Source organism: Nomia melanderi, chromosome 9 (assembly GCF_051020985.1).
Source record: "Nomia melanderi isolate GNS246 chromosome 9, iyNomMela1, whole genome shotgun sequence".
NCBI classification, from domain to species: Eukaryota; Metazoa; Arthropoda; class Insecta; order Hymenoptera; family Halictidae; genus Nomia; species Nomia melanderi.
In genome coordinates this window covers 16,390,513-16,402,417 of record NC_135007.1, presented here as the reverse complement: position 1 = coordinate 16,402,417, position 11,905 = coordinate 16,390,513, and the positions used below count along the sequence as shown (strand labels likewise).

General features: G+C 34.6%; 2 protein-coding genes across 6 annotated transcripts; one reads left to right on the top strand and one right to left on the bottom strand.

The window, feature by feature from the left end:
* Positions 1 to 436: 436 nt before the first annotated feature.
* Positions 437 to 7,962, bottom strand: put (activin A receptor type 2 punt). Of its 5 annotated transcripts, none has more exons than XM_031989256.2 (9): positions 7,328 to 7,962; positions 6,581 to 6,771; positions 6,303 to 6,480; positions 5,919 to 6,073; positions 5,441 to 5,820; positions 5,183 to 5,369; positions 4,971 to 5,108; positions 4,761 to 4,892; positions 437 to 4,644 (listed from the first exon to the last, which is right to left on the bottom strand). In XM_031989256.2, the coding sequence occupies exons 1-9, from the start codon at positions 7,374 to 7,376 to the stop codon at positions 4,459 to 4,461; spliced, it is 1,596 nt and encodes a 531-aa protein (XP_031845116.1). In that variant the 5' UTR covers positions 7,377 to 7,962; the 3' UTR covers positions 437 to 4,458. The 5 variants fall into 5 exon arrangements, with proteins under 5 accessions (XP_031845116.1, XP_031845118.1, XP_031845119.1 ...); XM_031989258.2 differs by having other exon boundaries at positions 5,934 to 6,073; XM_031989259.2 differs by lacking the exon at positions 7,328 to 7,962 and adding an exon at positions 6,845 to 7,076.
* Positions 7,963 to 8,613: 651 nt separating this feature from the next.
* Positions 8,614 to 11,759, top strand: LOC116432375 (uncharacterized). Its single transcript, XM_031989132.2, has 7 exons — positions 8,614 to 9,154; positions 9,238 to 9,411; positions 9,538 to 9,740; positions 9,813 to 9,966; positions 10,062 to 10,330; positions 10,447 to 10,662; positions 10,748 to 11,759. Exons 1-7 carry the CDS (start codon positions 9,106 to 9,108, stop codon positions 10,799 to 10,801), a joined length of 1,119 nt encoding a protein of 372 aa, XP_031844992.1. The 5' UTR covers positions 8,614 to 9,105; the 3' UTR covers positions 10,802 to 11,759.
* The last annotated feature ends 146 nt before the right edge of the window (positions 11,760 to 11,905 follow it).

Below are 11,905 nucleotides of genomic sequence, written 5' to 3'. Positions count from 1 at the left end.
CTCGTTCCTGTATACTTCCTCGTGTTATAGTATACTTCCTGTAAGGCATCCTGTTTCTTTAGAATATAACATTATTATGAGTAATACGTGTAATATACGAAGTAAACAATGCGACTACACACTGTGTCCAGAAAGAAATCGAACCTCTGTAATTCTCGATATTTCTCTAATGATGTTTAATAGCGTTTCATAAATTTCTTTTACCTTTCACTTTTGTTAAAATTCGGTAAGCTAGTTCTTTCCTGCCCTGCTTACTAAAAAGTCTATTACTTCGGTTCCCTTTATTATGTAATCATTACACATGAAATTCTCTAGACATTTAAGTATTCGTAGATTATATTGTTTTTTATTTTTTCAAGCACCGCTATTTTATTTCCTCTTGTACGCTACGTAACGTCTACGATCGTCGCCTTGATGATTCTCTACTGTGAGGAACTTCTTTTTTTTTTTTTTATTCTGAACTCGGTATACTCTCTATACAAACTATGAAAGAAAGATTACGTGCTAAAATTAATACATTTTATTCAATTGCTTCGTCCTTGTAAATTAATGATTCCGCACACTCGTGCTATAAAAATTCATCAGGCCATCGTTACAAAAGTTTCTTGCTAATATAATTTTGAAAACAGTTACATCCAATGTGCGTAGGAACATTCTATTGCTATGAGTCGTATTAGTTTTAAATGATAATCGAAAGATTTCCTTTTTCTTTAATAGACTTACGCGCTAAATTACATTTTACTAAAGTTTATGTACAATCTTCTTCTTTTTTTCTTTTTTTAAATTTACGTTAGACTAGATACAGACACACGAGATATGTCTGATCAGTCTGCGTTATAATACCGTAAGATTAAAAGAGGGTACGCGAATAAACGAAGTTTCGTAAAAACAATTATCATCTAATTAATTGCTCGAAGTTGAATATCCATGATAACAACAGTGCCAGAAAGTAGACAGTGATACTGAGAGTGATACGTTATGCTACGTTTGATATGAAACTGATAATAGAAATGGAAGTCTTTTGTTATTTTTAACACTAAATTACAAAAAGAAAGAGAAACGTTCGCTGTATTTACAAACATAACTTCAACAGGTATTTTATATTATGTAAAAAAAAAGCCTTTGCAATTCAGTGTAATTGATTAATACAAATAGCAAATTTCTGCAGTGAAAATCAATCGACTATATAATCCTATTGAAATGAAATATTTAAAATTATATTTCAGATGACAAATGATGACGGAGCGTTTCACAATTTCTAATACTTTACTGAAAATCGTTAATGTATCTGTACCGATGATACTGATAAGAATTTGTATATACTAAAAGTCACAAGTTACAATGTTGATTTACATTAATATACAGTATGTTATAGGTGACTGGAATGCCATTACGGTACTGTCAATATTAAAACCTAACTTTTATATATATATATATACTGATGGGATATGATTTTAGTAAGAGACAAGCAATGTGGCATGATACGTTGTATGCATGTCTATGATTTGTATATCTATCTATGTACAAGGAATTTCAAAATACAGAATACCTCACCATTGCACTCTATTGAATTTCTATATGTATATATAATTAAGATCCTAAGATTGAAAAGATACTTTTTTTTTATTCACTTTATTGGTAAATAAACGTTTTTATTTATACCTCAGTCTTCACCTTAACAGACTGATCTCTCTTTTGTCAAATGCGTTGCTTCCTAACTTTTTACACAGAAACTTTTTAGAGTTATGCAACAATTAGCAATGATGAGATTAGAACATTCTTATTACATGATTTTTACAAATAAAATTCTCAACATATACATCGCATACGTATACTTTATATATAAGATATATAATATAAGATATTATATGTACATATATAAGGTATACGTACAGGGAAATTAAAAAGAGGGGAGATTTATAATGGAATTTCTTTAAAGGATGCAGTTATCTGCCTTTTCGATATGTAAAAGTCCAAAAATCTTTTTAAATCTAGGTAATACAGGAATTAACCCATAGTTGATTGAAATGTACAAAATCGTATGGTCGACTGTTGTGTTAAGGTAACTGTGTTAAATAAACTCTGCATCTATCATATTTCAATCGCTTAACATTATTACAATTACACTGTATTGTAAAGTGGAATATTATACATAAAGAGCTGCATCTTCTATAAAATAAATGTAATACTATATAATCAACCATGGGTTAATCAACCGTTTAATAACATCATGTACTTTAAGATTAATAGTTACACGTCACCAAGTTCAACGTGTCTTAGATAACTAGAAACGAATATACAAAGATGAAGAAGCTCTATTGTGTGCATGTATTATTACCCTTTTGGCACTGTTAAAGCCCATTACGTTAAAGGCAAAACAATCGCAATCTTCTCTTGCTCTGATCACCGTCATGAATCATGGGTAAGAATCAAAATGTAATTAGGCCTCATTTATGTTAGTTATTAACACTTAATCCGCACAATTATTATCACAGCTTAGAGTGCAATTACAGTATCCTGAATTACACTAAATTAATTTAGACTCGTGAAGTTTCTTTTAGTAAGTATTTTCAGAAGAATTTCTTTGCGATGGTAGTCCTAATTGTGACAAATCAGAGCAAGTAGAAGATATCGTGCGTTTAAAACTGACTCAGTAAAAACCACAATTTAAATAAACCTGGGTTATTTGAAACGTGCATCTTGAATGGCCATTTTGTTCATTGTTACATTTAACCCAGAGAACATTCCATATTATGCATTTCCGGAATATGATTACCGCAGGTTAATATCATTCGGTCGAAATATCATTGAATACTTTTTAAAATTATTCAGTCTGGTTATGCAGTCTTTAATATAAGCAAGTTGGAAGGATATCGAAAGTAGATACGAAATTCTGAATGTTCAAAAGCAGAGTATTGCCTAAATATAAGCCATTAAATTCGTTAACTCTGAGTGAATATTTATTGTATTTGATCAGTGCAGATTCACCCGAGAAAATTTGTTACATTTTATGCTAAATAAAAGTAAAAAGGAAAGAATAAAATGTATTAGATTGAATGAACATGAAAGTGACTTTGTTTGAACAAGGGTCTGATATATCGATATCAGGTTATTGCGAACTGTAGAAAGTTGGTACAAGCAAGATGCTCCGTTTCTTTAAATATTAATACATAAATAATATATAATAATTACGTATTCAAGGCCTTACGTATCCATTGCGTATACACTGGATGCAAGACTCAATTCGAAGCTAGGTCGTGTGTGTATGAAATAGAGTATTACCATATTGAGAAATCTGTATACTTTCACAAAGAAACTAGCACAATCAAAGCAAAGTATAATAAGAAGACTGTTACTTCGTCTGATCAAATTTAATCCATGAACAGTAATGTCACGTTAATTTTGATTATTCAATGCATCTTTATGTAAAGTATATACACAAGCTGAAACAACTGTTGCCACATTAGTATATCAAAGATTGTTAGAGTAAAAAATAAATACAGTTCAATTTAAATAGAAGTGTAACGTTGTCAGAGATTTACTGAACGAGCAAATTATCATATAATTAAATTCAGTTCATGGAGAAAATCTTGTTCCGTGAAGTAAGCTAGTCGTCTTAAATATAGTATATTACAGAAATGTAAAATAATCTGAGTTAGCTCATTTATTTCGTGCAAAGACCTAATAAATTCCTCATGGCTTCCAATCAGTTAACTCGACTGTTCCTACCAGGTACTTTGTATAAGGTTGTTGAGACATCTTTTTTATAACAATTCACATACGATACCACTTTACAGATAGTCAATTACTGAAATTCACTTGGCCAGTGTTTCTTTTTTTTTTTATCCATCTTGTTATCTCTGAACAATCATTGTATGGTTGCCTTACATCAATGGGGAATGTGATTGTCCCATATTAAAAGGAGATAGTTCTGGATTAAAAGTTTGACAGAATATTTGTTTCATGCACTGAACTGGAATTAATTTTCTACTAAAAAAGAAAAAGAAACAGTAACATTTTAAGACACTGAGATTGCTAGAAACATTATTAATCGATAATTCATGTACCATTTTTTATTCATATGATCCGATTCCGTATATATCATACCATTAATTTAAAAAAATATTAATACACAACAAACTAAATACCTGGTATGTAACTCTAATTACAAAATCCAAGTAACGTTAGAGATTCATATGAAAATATTCTAAATGTAAACGATATATGTTGTAACATCGAAATAACATCTATAAAATAGTAATTAAGAAAAAACTGTTCCCGTAATAGTACTTTTACTCCATATTTTATGTCATTTTGAAACGCAGAATTGTTAAAAAAAGAATTGTTATAAAACGATATGCAATATTTTACATTCCTCATTGATGTATAGGTAAAAATATTTTATGATACAGAAAATGGTTGTGCAATGTAACAAAAGCTATAATACACGTAGATTAACTACATACTAGATTCCTTAGTGGTGATAGTCTCGTTGGTATTATCAACTCTTATTAACGTCGACGAATTTAAAACAAGCGTCCTACTCAATGTAGCAACTCTTTCCATTACACAAGAAGCTGAAAGACGCGCTTCAGCGTCGTGATCCCAACACTCTTCCATTGTATCACATATTGATTGAAGTCCCTAAGATTATGATACAAAGTTCATTAAGACCGTACGAATTTACACACTTGAATTATATTAGCTATTTACTAGTAATATAAAGTATATTATATTATTGTATCGAGAAATTTACTTACAGGGTGTTTACGCCACGTTTCCAAAATAAGTGGCCTTTCTTTCTTGTGCACAACACTTTCCTGCATATCCTCCAATGTTGGATGAAGACCCACTTCATCTTCGAATGGTAATCTGTACTCCCCGATTGGTCCCTAGTAATGAACGAGTGTAAATAACAATCGACAGTATAAATAGAAACAATAAAAAGATACAGATAAATTAGAATTTACATCTTGTACAGTGCATCGTGAAGCTAGTTCCCAGAGCACAAGACCGCAAGCATACATGTCGATTCGTAAGAACGAATCTCGTGTAAAATTAATTGCACCTTCCAAAACTTCTGGTGCCATGTACCTCCTTGTTCCAACCTAAAAGCAATAACGTAGAATGTAAGCGAAATTTATTACGTCGTAGGAGATTAGTTCACAGATTAATTAATTACCTGTCCATGTGTATCGCCACAAGGTTTCCCAGGATGGAATATCAATGCTAGACCAAAATCTGCTATGCAGGCACTCATGTCAGCTTTCAGTAAAACATTTTTTGACTTAAAATCTCTATGAGCCACAGCAGGTTTATAACCATCTATTTTGTTAGCTGGTATCTCTTCGTGTAGATGCATCAGACCTCTGACATAAACAAAGTCCCCATGATACCAAACATTCGTACAACGTTTATGAAATATGTTTGAAAGTAATACCTAGCCATGGACTCTGCTATTCTACACATCTCGGGCCATGTGACAACATTTGCTTTCAAATAATCGCACAATGAACCTTTCTCGTGGTAAGCAGTGATCAACCAGAATTCAGCTTGCAAATTGTCTCCCCTCTTCTCAACGCCTATAAAACGTAATATATCTTCATGATCCATGTGTGCAAGCTTGAAAATCTCTTGTTCCGTTTGCCATGACTGCTTGTCCTGTATCGGGAACACCTTAACAGCAACGATCTCGTTTTTCAACTGCGCCTTCCAAACTGCCCCGAAACGGCCGCGTGCTTTGATTTCCAGAAGCTGAATCGGCCGCAGTCCTAAATTGGGAGATGGTTGTGGTAACGGAAGAGGTTCTAACGTCGGTACCTGCGGAATGTACATCGTATTAGGATTGTACACAAAACGGGGTTGATAGTACCACACCAAAACAAAACAATAACGTTTAGTAATTTGATATTATGTACATATGTCTTCCAAACCTCGTTGAAATATCCCAACTTCCTACGTCGGTAGCACCAATACAAAAATGGTAAAATAATAGCAAGGAGGAGCATGGGTATGGATACTGATAAAACAAGTGTGATTATTTGTTGTTCTGTGTTTGGAACGGGTTCTGATTCTGAAACACAATCTTATTTAATAAACAACGATACAAAGTGTGTCATCTATCGGAGAACTCCATTTATCTTAAGGAAATTTTACTTTACTTAACATTGATTCCTTGGAATTACTAGTGAGCTACTACTTAAATGAAAAACCATTGGTATTCATTGTAACAGCTACCTGGTTCATTGATTTCTTGAAATTTGGATAAATAGAGTTCTACTATATTTGAAGTAAATGCATACCATGAATAACAGAAGGTTGGATAGGTTTGGAGGAGGATGTAGGGTGAGGGTCCCATGTAAAATTCTGATTACACATGTTGCCATCGCAACAACAGAAGAATAATTCCTTCTTTCTCTCTGCACTGTTCTCAATGCAATGTGGCCTATCATAGCAGTCATTACTATCCAAAAAACATCCCTGCAATTCATAATAGTGTTAATATTCATTCCAGAGTAAATAATTAAAAACAATCTTCATAAACCAATATAAAATATACTACAAACAATATTCCATGTACCTTCAATTTAATTATAGACTTTTTAGTGACATTGTCAATTTGCCACAACACATAACAATGATTTCTTTTCCCTGGGTCATGTGGACCACACTCTTCCCTCCCTGAACATTCCTGCTGGGATTCTGTGCATAGTGTTTCATTATAAAATTCACATACCGAAGAACCTTTGACATCGTGTCCTAAAGTAGGTCCTAAAATTAATTTACAAAGAACTGTATACATTAGAAAACAATACAAAATCGACATCAGAGTAAATTATAATACCACTTGCAATAAATCTCATATTATTTCCATCTTAAAATGCTCGTAACTAAACTCAATAAATTCCATAATATTAAAAAAATCCAATAACTATCATCTCGGTAAACAAAACTGTACACAATTATCCGGCGGTATTCAATTGCACCCTGCCCCTTAAATAAACAAATATCTCTCACGGGACGACATTGTTGTTATCCCGTTAACACAAATAGAACGCGTTATTCGAATTAAAACGTATCCAATTACATTCGAAAACAAACTGTCATTCCGCTAGGAAATCCTCTCTCGCCTATTACGTTTATAAACAGAGAGGCAAATATTGGTCCACGAAGTGGCCAAGATTTAGAGGCGATCCGATACGCGTTCAGCGAGGGAACGACATCGTGGTGAGATCCCTGGTACGCAAGATTTCCCGTCGGACCGTGTAATACGTGCCGCGGGATGCAGGCGTGAAAGAGGGAAGACGATAATGGTGCATACGATTACCTAACAATCCTAAGATGAGATATGGCAGTATCGTCGCATATGTGGGCATCGTGAACGTCTCGTGAAAAGCATACCAGACGAATTTTTTTTTTTCAGTCTAGACGCACGGTGTTCGCGAGAGATGTGGCTAGAGCGCCGGACTTTGGTGCGCAAGGTCCGGGGTTCCTGGTTAGCCGTCACATCTGGCTTATTTCCTACGTGATCCGCACCATCGCGCGTCCCCGCTTCCCTTTATCGCCCCGTGTTCGCCGAACACAGAACGCTCGCGACGAAAATCAAACGAGAATGCAAAGAGAGGGGAAAGAAAACTGAAATCGAGTAGTCTATTAGCTATTAAGCAAATTGTAGTAATTCATCCATCGACACATCTCTCTTCCTCTCCCCCTCCCTCGTTTCTGCAGGAACACGGACACCATGGATTTATGTCATTTTTCACTATTCGGTCGTCACGGTCGTGGCCACTTCGGAACGGTCACGGGATCGCCGACGGAGGAACGATCGAGAATCCGTACACGCGCGATAACGCGGATCACGATGAAATTGATAAAAATCAGCTGAAATTCCGCGGATTCGCGAATCTACGTGCCAAACGCACGAGAAGATGGATCATAAACTAATGGGTCGAGATAGAACGACGGCGAACGGGCGAAACTGATATCGTTGCGCCGGATCGCGAAATTTCAATTAATGGCTAAAATGATGTTAGTTTTCCTCGTTGCTTCGTGTAATAAATAGTACAGTGAAACTTTTATTATTATCTTTATTATTACTATAATTATTCTTAAGGAATCTTGAAAATAAAATTGGATTATGTGTTGTATATATATTCATGAAAAAATGATATCTACGTCTATATTTTGAATAAACTCGTTTATTTTATATTTCCCATAACAATAAAGGGTACAAAATGAAATAAAATATGCATAAATATATTCCACTTAATTCTATTTAAATGAAATTTAGATTTCCCTCTAGAGTATTTAGTTTCGATCGCGTCGCTAGAGGTGTTGCAAAGTTATCTCTTAAAATCATTGCGCACTCTAATCTACACATAAGTCAACATTTTTTAAATCCCATTGAGAAACGTCTTTATCGACTGTGTCGTGTTTATGGCGCAGTACTTAACTATTGCGACGTGTATTCGAAATATTTTCGAATATATTGAAAATCGATTTTAAGGAAACACTCGGGTTTTATTTTTCCACATCCGTCATATATCTGATCATCCATTTTCCCAAATCTGTTTTATTTTATAATTTCACTTGTATCGTTCGGTTCTGTAGTTTACCGTTGACTTAAGTAGAGTGCGCTCGAGTAGTGAGTATTTTATGGTACCCAAGCATACAGTGACACGGACTCGTGGATTGAAAATCTCATTATATTAATGGCGGTATTGTATCCCGAGGTGCGTGCAAACTGCTCGACCAATTGATCAGTGACGATTTCGTGTTCAGTGGTGGTTCTTTGTAAGCCATTAGTTAGTGGTCGCCGTGAGACCCGAACTGCATTTGAATTGCATTCGAGAGTGGTCGGTGAACGGTACCGGGAGAGCCTGTCTTTCTTTCACCAAAGATCACCAAGAACCGAACGCGACGTCGATGACTCTGCCGAAAGGAAAACGGTCGTGGTAGCACGTTCTTCCGCGTCCAGCTATTGAGGTTAGTCAGAAAAGTATTGGTTTCCAATAACAGTATTCCAGCCGGTCCGCTCCGTGAAGTGTCACAACGGTTGATATTCCACTTCCCTTTGTCGGAGGGTTCTTTAAATGACAAGCGATCATGGCAATGTCTGGGTCTGATAGAAAGCCGAGAGTCGTGGTTCTAGGAGGTGAGTACAGTTTGTTCGTAACGATAATACGACGGAAGCGATAAACAGAAATAACGAAAAAAGCATTATTATCGTCGGAACAGGATGCGGTTTCATAGGACGTAATCTCGTCGAGTATCTGTTGGATAACGATCTCGTCTCGTTCGTGCGCGTCGTGGACAAAGTACCACCGCAGACTGCTTGGCTCAACGCTAAACACCAACAAATATTTGAGCATCCCTCGCTTGAATTTAAGAGCGCGAATTTAATTAATACAGGTAACAGAGAGCGAAACGTGCTCCTAAACGGACTCTCTTGAACAAAGAAAAATCCTCACTGTATTCTTGTTTGATCCTTGCTCCGTTATCTAGACGATTGATGATGTATTTCGAAATTCCTTACAGTATCTTGTCAAAATGCATTTGCGTCTGATGATCCGTTCGATTATGTGATTAATTGTGCCGGGGAAACGAAGAGTGGTCAGACTGACCCTGTGTACAAAGAAGGAATCTACAAGCTGAGCATGAACTGTGCTCAACAAGCAGCGAAATTACAAGTCGAACGTTATGTAGAGATATCTTCTGGTAATTTTAATGCTTCCGAAAAAGTATGTGATTCTTGGTTCGAGCTTGCTTGTAACATTAATTGTGTGTATAAATGTATGGTTGTGTTATTGTAGAATCCTCATAAAGAAGATGAGATTGGAGAACCTTGGACATATGTTGCAAAATATAAGCTGCAAGTAGAGAACGATTTAAAGAATGTACCAAATTTAAAATACACAGTGCTTAGACCAGCTATTGTGTATGGGTGTGGAGACAAAACTGGTCTAGGTAATAGAAATTTGATTTCTAATGTTGCAAGTGAATGAATGCTTTGTTCATTGAAACAATGATATTTTATGTATGGGATGAATTATTTTTTATAGCACCACGTTTGGTAGTAGGAGCAGTTTATAAGCATTTAGGAGAAATGATGAAATTACTTTGGGGACCAGATCTTCATATGAATACAGTTCACGTAAGAGATGTAGCTAGAGCTATCTGGTATGTAGCAAATAGGCCAGATACAATGGGCCAAACATATAATGTCGTTGATGAAGGTGATTCAACTCAAGGATCAATCAGTGCTATAGTTTCTGAATTATTTAATATCAATCATGATTACTGGGGCACTACACTGTCTACATTCGCTAAAGTATGAATAAACATTTGTTACATGTACAAATAGATAAAAATCTCCATATCTATTTTACACGAGGAGAAGTAAAAATGTTTTCTATTTTTAAGGATTATTTTTGTTATACATTCTAGACAGATATGAGCTCTGTAGTGGAAGAAGTGAATGACAAGCATATGGGACCCTGGGCAGAAGCTTGCAATAAGGATGGAGTGGAGAATAGTCCTTTATCCCCGTACATAGACCAAGAACTTCTCTACAACAAACATTTGTATTTACAACCAGGAAAATTATTAAGTACTGGGTTCACTTATATGTATCCGAAACTCACAAATTCAGCTCTGAAAGAGGTAGAAACTCATTCGCATAATTTTCATTATTAAAAACGATAAGCAATTTTCAAACATTTCATTATTTTAATTCTCTTGTGTCTAGGTTCTCGATGATTATGTGAGCATGAAGATATTTCCACATTCATTGGTCCTATGAAATGTAGCAATGCAAACTGCCAAGATGAATTATTGAAACAGCTTACAATGATTTGTATAAATAACTTTTTGGAGCGTTTCACCTTGTGCCTAGTAATCTATGCAAGTTATGTACTTTATTGTATGTTATACATTTTACTCGTATTTTACCCGCTAACAAATACTGTTAGTCAAGTTTATAGAGTATACAAGATGGAATACGAAGATTTCATATAGTAAGCCTATCTGCAAATGTGATAAACTAGGAATTAATGTACTTAATTTTATCATAGTTTGAGCTATGAAAAATGTTTGCACGTTAACGTTGGCTAGTCAGTTTTTGACTCGTGTATAAGGGAATAACGTGAAGTTGGAAAAATACTGAAGTGCAAACACGAGACTAGATATTTACATGCCGAAACTTAATATATTATAGCATGTAGACGTTGTTTGGATGAATATTTTAGAGAATTATGTACATCGTCAAAAAATGCTTTTTATAATGCATTTCTCCAAGACTGGAAAAATAAATATAATTGTTAAAATGAAAAAAGAGATAACTGAGATGGGATTCATAGAAAGTTAGGAGGGACTTTACGTTTTTATATCCACTGCATTCCAATATATAGATCTTCCATTGAGCTGTGACTCGGGACTTCAGAAATCTTTTTATTCCAAGCAAATAATAACGGTTTCGTAAGTTTAGAAATATTAGATACATTCGAATTATATAATGTATTAAATCAAGTACAAATAATATTACTTAAGCTAGAAAAATATTTCTAAAACGCCAAACACATGAAATTTGAGTAGGTTTATTACACGAAAAAAACGGTAAGCCTAATTTTGCATCGGATTGTATAACAAAATAAATGCATAGGCTAACGGCACGTAACTGCCAATTAAAATTAATAGTATTACTCTTTTGAAACAATTGTTATTAAACCTTTGATAATAAAGTTATTCATTTATGCATTTAATCAGCTGTTTCCTTTGTCTACCTCTTAATGCAGTTCCAAGAATTGTATTTATAAGGAAGGGGATATTATCTTTTGTTTGTTTTCTCTTTCTCTCTTTCTTTCTTTCTTTCTTTCTTTCTTCAAGACAAGTAACATCGATACACTGT